Source organism: Catharus ustulatus, chromosome 21, assembly GCF_009819885.2.
Source record: "Catharus ustulatus isolate bCatUst1 chromosome 21, bCatUst1.pri.v2, whole genome shotgun sequence".
NCBI lineage: Eukaryota > Metazoa > Chordata > Aves > Passeriformes > Turdidae > Catharus > Catharus ustulatus.
The window spans coordinates 7,802,976-7,817,526 of record NC_046241.1 but is presented as its reverse complement, the minus strand read 5'-3'; the positions used below and the strand labels follow the sequence as shown (position 1 = coordinate 7,817,526).

General features: G+C 45.6%; 1 protein-coding gene across 1 annotated transcript in view; it reads left to right on the top strand.

Annotated features, from left to right (window-relative positions):
* The window catches only part of BRD3 (bromodomain containing 3), a 35,505-nt gene extending 21,590 nt beyond the window's left edge, over positions 1 to 13,915 (top strand). Inside the window, exons 6-12 of the mRNA XM_033077724.2 lie at positions 65 to 436; positions 4,587 to 4,715; positions 5,039 to 5,230; positions 5,548 to 5,783; positions 6,261 to 6,553; positions 8,285 to 8,413; positions 9,535 to 13,915. Coding sequence (XP_032933615.1) covers positions 65 to 436; positions 4,587 to 4,715; positions 5,039 to 5,230; positions 5,548 to 5,783; positions 6,261 to 6,553; positions 8,285 to 8,413; positions 9,535 to 9,650 — 1,467 coding nt within the window. The 3' untranslated portion in view covers positions 9,651 to 13,915. The remainder of the gene's footprint in view (positions 1 to 64; positions 437 to 4,586; positions 4,716 to 5,038; positions 5,231 to 5,547; positions 5,784 to 6,260; positions 6,554 to 8,284; positions 8,414 to 9,534) is intronic.
* Positions 13,916 to 14,551: the final 636 nt, after the last annotated feature.

Below are 14,551 nucleotides of genomic sequence, written 5' to 3'. Positions count from 1 at the left end.
GATGAGCTGTGCTAGGCTTTGTGCTGGCCACATTCTCACGGATCCTGTCCCTGTGCTGTTTCAGAAAAAGGGAGTGAAGCGGAAAGCAGACACCACCACCCCCACCACCTCTGCCATCACCGCCAGCAGGAGCGAGTCCCCCACGCCGCTGTCGGACCCCAAACAGGCCAAAATCATCGCGCGCAGGGAGAGCGGCGGCCGCCCCATCAAACCACCAAAGAAGGACCTGGAGGATGGAGAGGTCCCTCAGCACGCAGGGAAGAAGGGCAAACTCTCTGAGCACCTCAAGTACTGTGACAGCATCCTCAAGGAGATGCTCTCCAAGAAGCACGCGGCCTACGCGTGGCCCTTTTACAAGCCCGTGGATGCGGAGGCCTTGGAGTTACATGACTATCACGATATTATCAAACACCCCATGGATCTCAGTACTGTGAAAGTACGTCCTCATTTACCACCTCTTTCTCTGGGGGTCCCTCTGCTTGCAGGGGTCTGGCTCCTTTGTGGGGGGGAAAGGGTGGAAACCAAACCTGTTTGGATATTTTTATATTTTGTTTCCTTCCCCTCTCCCTTTTTTTTGCATTTATCTGGGACAGCTTTATTTTTTTCTGCCCTGCAAAGCAGGTGATGTACACAAAACAAAGTACAATGGCATCCTCTCCTCTTTGTGGTATTTAACTGGTGCTCTTAGGATTGTGTTGCACTCTGAGCAGAGGAGGTGCTTTATTTCATAGGATTCAATTGATGGTATCCCATTTCCAGAAGCTGCTGCCTGCCCACTTGGTGGTGGCAGATAGGCTTACACTGAGCAATTCCAGCAGGAATGTGATGGTACTCAGGGAGATCTCTGATGGTTTTGTGCTTCCTGCTTGGCTCCTCAAGAGTTTAACTCAGTATGGTCCAATATTCTTGTTTTTCCCAGTAGGTTGGAGGTTTGCTGAATCCCTCCATGAAGCAAAACTGTGGCTTTGTAGTCCCCATCTTCTTGTGAGCCAGGCACTGGATTCTGTGTTGATGGAGGGGAGATTTCCATGTGCAGGAGGTGAAGATGTTGCTGGCTTTCACTGGCACTGCCAGCTGAGCTGGGATTGTCTGAATGCCCAGGTGACAGAAGGGCAACTCTGGCTGTGATTCCTGTCCCAGTACCTGGGAACAGCATGTCACACTCTGATGTGCCATGCATCCATCCTGGGGATGCTCTGGGTCTCCAGAGGTACCTGCAGCCTGCTAGTTGAAGCCCCAGGTGATTTCAGGAAGATTAGAGATGGGCAGAGTGAAATCCTGACCTCCTCAAACTGGTATTTCCGTGTGTGCTTAGGTGATTTCTTACTGCAAGAAATCCTTGTGCTGTGTTCTGCAAAATCTAGGTGCAAAGCTGTGAGTTCTTGGGTTGGTGACTTCTTCATGCTTAAATCTCTTTAAGGTCCTGACTTCATTCTTTTAAAATTGTACACCTCTGCCCCTTTCTGGTGAGTGCAGGTGAAATCCTCCCTCTGCACCTGACTAGTGTAGGGTAGAAAATTGGAGACAGGTTGATGGCAAACCCAGTGGAGTCTTTTACACCTCAAGACTCTGGGTTTCTCATTGCACATGGTAGTATTTTTCATAATAAAGTTGTTTGAAGTGCTGTCTGGTATTGGTTTTTATGGAGTGTTTTATTGTCATTGCTCTTGGCCTGCAGATCATGGTGTGACTTCTCAGAGATGCAGCTCTTAATAACTTCACTGTGTGGAGCAGAAAGCTGCCCTTTGCAGGCAGTGTCATTTTCCAGTGTCAGGGACTTCCTCTGTGGCTCTGAAAGGTTTTTAGATTTAATTCTGCCCAAGTGACAATGGCTGTGATAAAGCAGCACAACTGAGGGCCTCCAGACTAACCTCAGAGGAATTATGTGAGAAAATAAAACACAAGCATTGCTGCAGCTGTAAAACATCTTGCCTCTTTGCTTCTACTGCTATGTTAGGTTTGATTTTCCTCAGACAATATCCTTCATGTCCAGGAGCACTTTTTTCCCTGGCAGAGGTGTCTGCAGGAGGATTTGGAGGTTGTTTTCTCTGTGTGTGGTGCAGGTTGGCTGTGTGACTCTGCCAGGGGCAGGTGAGATGGAGGAGCTTTAGCTGAGCTTGTTCCAGCCAGGGAATTTTGTGCTGGAGCTCAGACTGAGAATGGGAACAGCAGAAGGGACAGGATCTGTGAGCTCATCTCCACCTCAATTCTCTTCATCACACAGAAGGAAAGAGCAGAACTGCTTGGAGTAGGAAAGGATGGGAGTGTGAGGAGGGAGGGGCAGCAGCTCCCATTGCCTGTGTGGGATGCACTGAGGCTGAGGTGCTGCTGCCCTGTCCCAGGCAGGCAGGGGGACAGAACATCCCTGTCCCCTCTGTGCTGCTGGGGCACCTCCTCTCCTGCTGCATCCTCTGGTGCCAGCTCCCAGCAGTGACAGGGATTTCTCTGCCTTTACTTTACTGTGGTGAATGAGCAGCAAACCTTGCTGTGCAAGAGGATTTGCACTTTTGGAATAAAGCATTTCCTCCAGGGATGAAACTCTGCTCACCCTGATTTTCCTGCAGTAGTTTCAGAGCTGAGTTCAGGGTCTTAAAAGTGAGAAGACATTTTTATGTCTTCTGTGGGCAGGACAAGACTTAGCTTAGAGCAAGGGACACATGAGACATGAGGAAACAAATTTATGAGCAGTAAAGATGATTAAATAATTGATTGAGGGGACAAATGAGATTGCTGTGGCAATCCCAGGGGGACAGAGGATGGGTGAGCTCCACCTCTGACTCCTGATTTCCAGTTGTAAATGTAATCACTTTTTTTTTTTGTAAGCAGCTGGATATCTCCAAGTATTTATAACAAGATATTCCAGCTCACCAATTTAAAGTGCTTTTGTTAAGCTAATTATTTTTCATAAGAAAATGAAACAAAAATCCACGGATTAAAACTGTAGGGCTAGAAAACTGTTGAGTTTGGATGGAAAGCAATGCCTCAGACACTGGAATGTATTTCATAGGCAGTAATGAGGCCCTGAGTATGCCAAACAAATATAAAAAGACCTTTCATGCAGTAAGATGTATTTTAAAATAAACCCTTTGGTTTGAACATATGTTTTGCTTTGGAATTGGCCTGAGAGGCTTTTCAGACAGGAGCACCACAAACCTATTTCCCTTTCTGCCTTTGTGCTGTGGCCTCCAGGCTGTCTCCTGCTTTGTTCACCAGGAAAATGAGGTCTCCTGACAAAAGTTTGGCAGATGTGTGGCTGCAGGACAGCAAGGAGCAAAGCTGCAGGGATGTCACCACCCTGCAGCAGGTCCCTCAAAAGCTGAATCCCTGCAGGTGAAATTCTGCCCTTTTCACAACTAAAACAGCTCCAGGAGTCATTGCAGTGTTTCAAGACAGTTAAAAGTCTAACACAGCTGTGAAAGTTCTGTGAAAAATGTGAATTTTGCTCGTGTTAGGGGTGGGTGACAGACCCTGAACATCCCTGATGGCTGCTGGGATGGGGGATGTCTGTCCCCATCACGTCCCCAGCCTGTCTGCCATCAACCCTGCCCTTCTCTGGGGATACAGGTGCCCAAAACATACAAAAGGGAGGCCTGTAAGCACTTGGCAAATAGAGAATTTCTTTAAACCCAGGTCTTTTAAATGCAAATGAAACCTAGTGTTAGCTTCTGGTTCCTTTCAGCAGGAGTAATTGGGGCTAAGGTTTTATACATAGTAGTAATATATGCACAAAATCAATTAAGTGCCAGGAATGCTATAACTGCTCTCTAAACCCAAGTCACTGAGTCTCAAACAGCAAGAGAAATGGCTGGAGGTGAGAGCTGAAAAATAACAGAAAGGAAAAGGTACAAACATTTGACATTTATCCTCACTACTCTAGGAAATAACATTATGAGCAGGTTCATGAAGGGTGAAGTCTGTATCCATTTCCATCAGTTGGACTTCAATAAAGAGTGGGAGTTGTAGTTTAGTTGTAAATGCCTATTTTGCTGTAGGAATTGCAGAGCAGAGCTCCTGCCCTCTGTTAGCAGGAAGTCAGAGTTAGATTTTCATGATCTTTTCTGCCCTTTCAGATTTACAAGGCAAATATATCCAAGCATATATAGAAATGCACACTTCAGGTACTGCTGTGATTGTAACTTGCTTGTTGACTCTTGCCCTTTCCATCCATGATCCTTGTTTCTATTACTTCCTGATCCATTTTTCTAAAAGATTTTTCTAAGTGTTTTCTGGTAGAATGGGGACCCTGATTTATACTCTACTACTTAGAAAACAAGGCCAATTTAGACTCTTAGTGTTTAAACTGCTGTAAAACATCAACTGGTTTGGTTACCTGGTGTTGGTTTTATAAAGCAGAACCTCTGAATGTTATTTAGGAACCGATAATGTTATTTAGGAACAATGTTATTTAGGAATAACATTGTTCCTAATATTGTTTAGAAACCAATAACCCAAACCAAACTTCCGTTCTCTTAGATGGGATTTTTGAGGCTGAAGTTCTCATGTCCTCCATGCAGTTGCTACAAAAACCTTTTGCTTATGGCTATTTTTTTTTCTTTCCCCTTTCCCTTTGGCTTGTTTATCTGCAGAAGAAGATGGACAGTCGGGAGTACCAGGATGCACAAGGTTTTGCAGCTGACATTCGGTTAATGTTCTCTAATTGTTACAAGTACAATCCTCCAGACCACGAGGTGGTGGCCATGGCCAGGAAGCTCCAGGTAAAGGTGTCGGCATCTTGCAGAGAGGTTTTAGTTCAGGTACAAGGTGAGATCCAGGTGTGGATCTGCTGCTGGCACCAGCAAGGGAGGTTCCTGCAGCCCTTGGAAAGAGCCTCGTGCTCTCTGCAGGACTGGTGTGCTCTTCAAATGGCCCAGTGGCCAAATATTATAATCCTTTAAAGTAATTGGAGAATTTTCTTGGATTTTTCCATATTCTGTACATTATTATTTACTTGTAGTGCACAAAGATGTGTTTAAGAGACCAGAGCGAGCTGTTTGTGACCCAGACTCCTCTGGTCACCAATTTCTCTCCTTTTTTGCAGGATGTCTTTGAGATGAGGTTTGCAAAAATGCCTGATGAGCCTGCAGAGGCCCCCCCTCCACCTCCCCCAACAGCCCCAGTGGTGAGCAAAAGCACAGAGAGCAGCCACAGCAGCGAGGAGAGCTCCTCCGACTCCGACAGCTCTGACTCGGAGGAGGAGCGCGCGACTCGGCTGGCCGAGCTCCAGGAGCAGGTACTGCCCCACCCCAGCTGGCTGGCTGGGCCTTACACAGCAGCAGGAATTGTGCCCTGAAAAATCCCACCCAGGCTGGCATGCAGGGAAACATTCCCAGCCTAAGGGAGAAGCATTCAGCTGTGCAGTCAGTGCATGTTGTTTCATTTCTTCAGTTTTCTTCAAGATCGTTTTTCTCTCTCTTCCTTTCTGGGATCTCAGAGTATGAATTGCTTGATTTTTGACTTCAGGATATCCTTACACCTTGGGATGTAGAGGGAAGGGTTTGTGGAGGCAGCAGTTACCTTGCCTTGATGATTTTCCCTGTTTCCCCCCAGCTGAAAGCCGTCCATGAGCAGCTGGCTGCACTGTCCCAAGCGCCAGTGAACAAACCAAAGAAAAAAAAAGAGAAGAAGGAGAAAGAGAAGAAAAAGAAAGATAAAGAGAAGGAGAAAGAAAAGCACAAAGTCAAAGCTGAGGAGGACAAGAAACCCAAGGTGGCTCAACCACCAAAACAAGCCCAACAGAAGAAAGCCCCAGCTAAGAAAGCGAACAGCACAACCACAGCTAACAGGTGAGAACCAAGAGCTTCCAGCTCTGCCCTTAATTCCTGGGGAAGCTCAGTAGTTGTTAATTTGCTGCTGAACACTGTCCCCATTCCCAGACAACTCCAGGGAGTCTTTAACTTGGAGCTGGCAGTGGAACCGTGGTGTTTTCACTGCCCAGCTCTTTGAATCCCTGCCTGATTGCTCTCAGATAAGGTTTGGGGGGTTGCCTTTTGTGCAGCCACCAAGAACGTGCTATTTCATGGCTGCCCCCCTGCTGCTACTTGGGCTCATTGTCACACTTCACAGGGCTAAAATATAATAGGAGCACAACAGCTGATCTCAGGCTGCTGAACTTTTTCAGCACTTGTGGTGCCCTTCCAACCATCTGACAAGAGCTTCAAAGCCAAGAGCATGGGGATGTTTGTTACAAGGGTGTTGAGAGGGGAAAAAAAAATTCATTGCTGCATCCCCATGAATGTTTTCATGCTTGACAACCTCCCCAGGCAGCCCAAGAAAGGAGGCAAACAGGCTTCTGCAAGCTACGACTCGGATGAGGAGGAGGAAGGGCTGCCCATGACCTACGATGAGAAACGGCAGCTCAGCCTGGACATCAACCGCCTGCCCGGGGAGAAGCTGGGCAGGGTGGTTCACATCATCCAGTCCAGGGAACCTTCCCTCAGAGACTCCAATCCCGACGAGATTGAAATAGATTTTGAAACCTTGAAGCCCACAACGTTACGAGAACTGGAGAGATACGTGAAATCTTGTTTACAGAAAAAACAAAGGAAACCGTTTTGTAAGTTATCCTCCTGGGGCAGGTGTTCCCCCCAGCAGCTCTGGGGCTCAGCCTTGGAGTCAGGGCATGTGTGCTGAGATTCTCCTGGGTATGTGATGGCAGGAGTTTTTAGAGATTCTTTTCTCCCAAGGAAATGTGCAGAAATTTCCTGTTTTTCTGTGTTCTTTGTTCCCCCGGTGTCCTGCTGCAGAGGGCTGGAGAGGCAGTGTGTTCCTCTGCAGGACCTTTATCACTCAGCCAGGCTCTGGAAGGCCCTGTAAAGGTTTCAGTCTCTTTGTGTCAGGTGTTCCATGCACCCATCTGGAAGGATCAGTTTCTTATCCTGAATAGTTTATCATCTAATTAGGAAGGGAAAAAAAACCCCATGGTTGGGCTCCAAACCACCAAGGCAATAAATGATTTGCACAAGGTTACCTGTGGATTCTGGGCGTGTCTGAGTTGTGTATTCACCCCAAAACTGCTCTCCTGTGTGTCCTGATCACCCCTGTCAGCTCAGGGGGTGAATGTCAATCTGCTGCTGAGTGTGTGGTTCAGTGTGGTTCAGAATTTGTGCCTCATCCACAGAGTGAGTTCCTGCAGCCCTGGAGGGTTTAGCTCCAGCTGGACAGCAATAGCATCACTTACCTGCAGTGCTCCTGGCCCTCTTGGTTAAGGGAGGTTGGCTTTTAGGATTGACACAAAAGCCACTCCTTGCTCTTGCAGAGCATCTCCTTCCTTCCTCACAGGATTTTCAGGAAGGCCTAAGCAAAGTGCAGACTTTGACCTTTCTTTTTGCTTTGAATTATTTTTTTCCCCCCTGAATCCTTCACTGTTGGCATAGCTCAGGAGAGGATTTTCCAGAGTGCTTAGGAACAGGAAGCATCCTTCAGTTTTGGAACCATAGCATGGAGCAACACAGATAACCTCAGATATCCACCCTGGGAGCCTGGCTGCACTCCTGTGCTGAGTGCTCCCTCTTAGGACTGGGCTTTCCAGATTTTTTTTGTTGTTGTTTTTTTAAACCATTAAACAGCTCACAGAAATGTAGGTATTTCCTTGCTGGATCAGGCAAAATATCTGGCTCCTGTCTTGTGCTTCCGATCCTGGCCAACACCTGTGTTCAATTACTCCTCCTTTGGAGGAATATTTCATATTTCCTTTCCTTGGCAGTGTGAGTGTTGCTGGTCCTTCTCACCCTTTCCATCCTGGTGCAGTTACATTCCTGTTGTCTGCCAACCCTTGCCACAGTTGGTTTTTAATTTGCCTTTGTTTGTTTTGTTTTCTGTTTAGAGCAACATAAACCACAGTAGATTCTTGTGTGAGGGGATTGGAAGTTTTAATGGCAGATGCTTTATTCCTGACAACCTTTAATGGGACACTTTATTTTACAGGGCAGAAAACCCATGTAACAATTGTGTAATTACAAATCTGTAATTATTGACCATATAACTGGCTGGTAAGTAACCTGTAATGACAAGGTTATTACATGGATATTTCTATCTTCTAAAATACTTTCCAGAAGATCTCTCTTAAAAAAAAAATTGCATGTTACAGGATGGTGGTGATTGGATGAGCAAGGCAACTTCAGGTGTTGCCTTCTCTCTGGGATGTGTAGTTGCTGTGTGACACTGGATCTTGGCAGTGTCACTGCAGAGTGTGCACACAGATGTACATGCCCTGTAAAATAGTGATGTCCACTCTTTCCCCCTGCATCCCTGCACTTTCAGAAACTCTGTGTTCCTCCCCCCACAGCTGCCAGTGGCAAAAAGCAAGCAGCAAAGTCAAAAGAAGAGTTAGCTCAGGAAAAGAAGAAAGAACTAGAAAAACGGTTACAGGACGTCAGTGGGCAGCTAAACAACAACAAGAAGCCTGCAAAGAAAGGTAATGGCTGTGGGTTTGTGAAAACAGCACCCCAGGAGTGGACAGACTTTGTCACAGGGGCAAAACCTCTGCCTTGGGTTTGGATCTGTGGCAGGAGCTCTCAGGGCACTGAGCTGCTGTGTGGGGCTGCTCTGGTCCCTGGTGAGGTGGAAACTCCTGGCTGGTCAGCAGGAGCTGGCTGGGAGGCAATTCCTCCTTCCCTGTGTTAACCACAGAGCTTCTAACACATGGGGTTAAAAATCCCCAAACCCCAAAGGTTCCCCCAGTGCAAAGCTTTTCCAGTGGGGGTTTCCTTGCTCAGAGGTGCTCCTGGGGGATCCCAAACTCCCTGTGGGTCCAGCTGGGGTCAGTGGGCAGTGAGTGAGCACATCCCTGCCTTGTTCCTCATAGAGAAATCTGTCTCAGCATCTCTGGGAGACAATTCCTCCTTCCCTGTGTTAACCTGCACCACAGAGCTTCTAACACGTGGGGGTTTGGGGTTTTTAACCCCAAGTAGCTCAAGATGCTCCAGTGCAAGCAAAGCTTTCCTGGTGGGGTTTCCTTGCTCAGAGCTGCTCCTGGGGGGGATCCCAAACTCCCAGGGTCACTCTGTGTGTCCAGCTGGGGTCAGTGGGCAGTGAGTGACCACATCCCTGCCTTGTTCCTCACACACAAATCTGGCTCAGCAGCTCTGGGAAGAAATTTCTCCTTCCCTGTGTTAACCTGCACCACAGATCATCTTAACACATGGGGTTAAAAAAATCCCAAACCCCACAAAGCGTTCCCAAAGCGTTTGTTGCTCAGATCTGCTCCTGGGGGATCCCAAACTCCCAGTGTGTCCAGCTGGGGTCAGTGGGCAGAGAGTGACCACATCCCTGCCTTGATCCTCACACACAAATCTGGCTCTGTAGCTCTGAGAAGAAATTTCTCCTTCCCTGTGTGAACCTGCACCACAGATTTTCTTAACATATGGGGTTAAAAAACTCCAAACCCCCAGGTAGCTCAAGATGCTCTGGTGCAAGCAAAGCTTTCCCAAGGGGGGTTCCTTGCTCAGAGCTGATCACAAACTCCCAGGGTCACTCTGTGTGTCCAGCTGGGGTCAGTGGGCAGTGAGTGACCCCATCCCTGCCCTGTTCCCGCAGAGAAATCCGGCTCCACTCCCTCCGGAGGCCCCTCCCGGCTCAGCAGCAGCTCCTCCTCCGAGTCGGGCAGCTCCAGCTCCAGCGGCTCCAGCTCGGACAGCAGCGACTCGGAATGAGCTGGGACACACGGACACAACCCCCAAACGGACACCCCCAACCCCCCCAGCTCTGCAGTGTCCCCTCCCCTGCTCCCCCCACCCTGCTGGTCACGTTTTATCCCTTCTTTTACTCTGACTTGTTTTTTATTTTATTTTTTAACTCAGTGTTACAAAAGGTATCTTCCTTTTTTTTTTTTTTTTTTTTTGGGGGGGGGGTCTCTTTTAATAGGTCAAAGATCTTTGAGTGTGTGTGTGTGACTAGACTTTATGACAAATAGTTCCCTTTGCATAAAGTCTCTAAAATTTACATTTATCTGGAGAAATTTGGTCGTAAATGGAAGAACTTTGAGCTCTTAGCAGGAGATAAATAGAAAATTCTGCAAGGTTTGTAGTACATTTCCCTCCCAGCCCTTCCCTCTCCCCAGAATATTCTCTTTTAATAAGCCTGCCTGGCTCACACAAGGTAAAAACCATCTTTTTTTAAAGAAATCTCTGTAAAATGGTACTGTATCTGAAAGATGTTAGCTTTTGAACTAGTTGGTGTATTTGTTATTAGCACTAGTATTCTTAATCTCCAAGTCTACAGTGTGATGAAAATGTCAGATGCTATCATCTTTTTACATAAAAGCAACAAAAAAAAATCCAAAAAAAATTCTCATGTACTGTGGATTGCTAACATGCTTTTTTTATTTAATCTTGGTAGAGGCATAGGCACCTGTTCAGGAAGGTCTTGAAGCATGAATTTAACTTTTAAGCACACAAGCAATACAAGTGGTTGCATTTCTTGGTTTTCCACTCAAAAACTTCACTTTTCCTGGGCATTCATTGGGGAAAAAGGGAGCAAGGGACACACTCAAGTTTCTTGGGAATGTTATTTTTACCATGAAATAGATAATTTCCAGGAAATGGAATTGAAAAGAGGTTTTTTTTTTTTGGCTGGGAGTTGTCAGCTGGAGCCTGGAGTGATCCCTGCAGTGAGCAGAAGTCATGTGCCCATTACTGGGCACATCTTGGGCATTTCCTCCATGCCCAACACCTCAGGCTGGGCTTAAAATAAAGCAGCACTTGAGCTCCAGCTGAGGCTGAGCTGGCAGGGGAAGTGGAGAGGGGTTTTGTGTGTGTTTGGGCTTTTTGCTTTTGAGTTTGCTTTGTTTTTTTTTCCCTTCTCCTCATTCACAGGGGATGCTCCTCCTGTGTCAGGCAGGGTTCAGTTCCAGGCACTGAAATGTTTTACCTCAATGCAAAGAAGAAAAAGGGGAGGGAGAAAAAAAAAAAAGCTGATTTTTTTTTTAAAGCTTGCTGTTTTTTTTGACCTGCACTGCTGCAATACACCCTGGTTTCAGTCTCCCTAATTTCATGTATATACCATGATTTTATTTATTATTAAACACCTTGGGTCATTTAAAATGGAATAAAACCTGACAAAAGCAAAGCTGGGGTTCTGCAGGCCAGCAGACAGGCAGACTTCTAATGAGGTTTGAACCAGATTAAAAAAAAAAACAAAAAAAAACAAGAAAGCAAATAAAAATCCACAACTTTATTTATATACCTTGGACTTTCTACCTATAGGTGCTACAGTCCAGTCTCTTGTGTGTCTGGTGCTCTGTCATGTTTGGTGTGTTCATTTTTAGATTTTTTTTCCCTCTTTTCACCCCAGCTCCCCTTTTTCCTGTTTTGTACAGATTTTAGAGACATACACTTCAATACAACTTTATTTTCTCAGTGGTCTTTTCCCCCCCACCGCTTTTTTTTGTTTTGATAAAACAGTGGGGGTTTTATCCTTTTCTAATCCAATTTTAAGAAAACACGAGTTCTACAATATATCAAATTTGTAATCTGAGGGGCAGAAGTTTTATTGTAAATTCTTTTTATTATAAAGAAAAAAAATAGAATTGAACAGAAAGTTCTGCCTTCCCATCTCCAGCACCAGCCCCTAAAACTGGATTTTTCTTTTCCATTAACAATGGAGTTCAGTTCTGATTTTTTTTTAAGTTCTGACTTTACAAAACCTTCCCCCAGACAGATCCCTGGTAATAAATTTTCAGAATTTACTCTGAGGAAATGTAATATTCACCTAATTAAGAGCTTGGGGGTTTTTTTAATGGGGTTGGGTTTTACCTGTGTTTCTCCTGTTGCCTGCAACTTGAATGATGAAAACCAAGAAATATTTTAAGGAATAATTGCAACCAATTCACTGCCATGGCATTTGGATCAACAAACTCCCAGTTTTCCCTTTTCCTGCGTGCTTGACCCTCACCTGTGGTGGTGGCTTCATTGGGGAGGACAAAATTGGAGGCAACAGCATCACTGCCACAAAAATCTGGGAATTTCAGCTCTGTCCCCATCCATCAGGAGCAGCCTCTGGAGCACACAGACATCCCTCAAGGCTGTGCCACCAAAATTCATTGGGAAAGTTGGAGCCAGAGGGTCGAGAACCAACCAAGCAGTGATGGGAAAAGCCTGGCCTGAGGCTGGCTCAGCTCTGGAGGAGAAATCCAGCCCAGCCTGGGGATTCCCAACCTGCCAAGGCCACCAGGGATGAATGAACCTCCTGCACACCTTTGTTCCACCAGCTGCAACTTGGGCTTCCACTTACTGGGAAAACTTTGCATGGGGGAAGTGAGATGTTCCCAGCAAAATGGAGCAAGGAGAAATCCATTTTGGCACGACCAAGGGAAGGAATTGGTGACTCCTCACTTCCAAATGGTTTCCTCACAATTTTCCATTCCTACTGCTCGTTATCCACCACGTCCATGGGGGTGCCTCTTGTCCATCCCGAGCTTCTCCAGGAAAGAAAAGATGTTTCCAGTCCAGAGTAAGTAGCAGCAGTCCTAAATGAGTTGGGAACTGACCCTACAGAGCATTTATTTAACTGGGTTTTATTGCATGACACGTCAGTCCAGATGTCACAAAATAACTTGGAAACGATCAAACACACAACGTTTGAAAGAACATTTTTAAACTTAAGAATAAAAAAAAATTAAAAAAAAAAAAATTAAAATTTTTATGGTAGAATTTTTCTTGAATGAACAAAGTTTAACTTTGTTTTCCAGGGGAAACTTCACTGAAATCAGTATGATTTCATATGTATGCATACACACAGAGTTTTATTGAAACTGCTTTTTTCGGATGAATTCCTGTTTTGACAAAAAAAAAATCTCTGACCAGACCTTTCTCAATCAACCAGCATTACTGCACCTTTGAAAAAAACTTTGTGAACCTTTTCTCTGATTGTAAACTCAGCCTGTCTCGTGGCTCAGTGGGACCAGAGGGACATCCCCACCCCAGCGACCGAAGGAATCTCTCAGCACAACAAAATCATTTCAATTCTTGTACTGATGTGGTTTGAACCTTGCCTAGCCCGGGGTTGGTGAGTGTGGGAGTGATGGATCAGGGCTGTGTCACTGCTGGGAGGGTGGTGACCCCCAGACACACACAGAATCATTTCTGTGTGTGGAAATCACAGCTGAGTTCCTCCTGAGCTCCCTTCCCTGTTCTCTCTGTGCTAGAAGCAGACTGCAGTTACCTAATCCAGTTCTTTCTCTGCTTTGGGGACTTTTAGACCAGTTTTTCATTTTGTTTTTTTTCCTTGTTTTGAAAGGAATGATGTTTTTTTAAAGCTGGGGTTGGAGCTGAGGGGAAGGGATGGGGGCATGACAAACCACAACGTTTTTAGTACTGGATTTTAAATTCTCAGTCTCTCCTCAACCCTGAGCAGTTACCACTAGGGCTAACTGTGGGCAGGCTCTGCATCAGTAAAGAGAAATTTAGGATTCCTTACACAGCAGCATTATCTTGCTTGAGCTGCATTTTGTAAAGAAAATGGTATTTGCATATCTTTTTAAAATGTCATTTTTAAAAAATAAATTAAACCACCAGCTAGGATTTGACACAGGCCACTTAGAACACAGCCCTGATACTGGCATAACCAATCCAGAAAGATTTGTTGTTGTATTTTTTTGTTTTATTATTTTGGGGTTTTTTTAATATTTAAAAGAAAAAAAGAAATTGTTACTTTTCTGTATGATGTGCATGCAAATTTACCGTAACTCTTTTTCTTAAAACTTTTTAGTGCCATTTCTAGTATATTCCTGTAAATGTCAGTTATTGAAAAGAAATGAGTCAATGTAAGTAGTTTAGCTTGTTTATTGCAAATTGCTGGCCTCAAACAAAACAGAATTAAAAAAAAAAAAGAGTTAGAAAGTAATCTTTGATGTTACTGGTAATCACGGACCCTGGTCCTGGGGCATTCGTTTTGTTTTCATAATAAAAAGAAAAATTGTTTGGTGTGTGCAGTTTGATCCCATATTTTCCCCTCTCCTCATCTTTTCCAGGTGTGGCACTCAAACCTGGACTGAGCAGTGCCAGGAGCCAAACATCAGGAATTGAATCCTGGGAATAATTTGGAAATTATTGTGGGGAATGTCACACTCAGAGGGCTGAGTGCCTTCAGAGTGGGGGGAGCTGAATTGGGAATAAAACTGATTTAAATCCCTTTTTTGTGGTGAGGAAAATTCAGCTGCTCCCATGTCCCAGGGCAGCCAAGGAAGGGCTTGAACTCTTCCCAGCATCCTGCAGGGACTTGAATTGTGTGAGAATTGCTCCTGGCTGAGCTAAGTTGGGCTGAAGGGAGATCAGCTCTCCCCCAGGTTTGCTGCTGGCTCCTTGGGAGCCACCAGGAGCTGCAGGAAGCACAGAGGGACTTTGTCACCTGTCATGCTGTGAGCTCAGGGTGACCTGGAAGGCACAGCTGGTGCCAGCAGAGTCCTGGCATTGCTGTGTGGGGGCCAGGATCTATTTTGGTCACCAGGGAGGGCTGGGCTTGGTTTTGCTGTTGGGTTTGTGTGTGTCAGGTGGGGTTACCACAGCCAGGGTTAATTTTTTTCCAATCCTGTTCCTGCTCACTGCCTTGCCAGGCT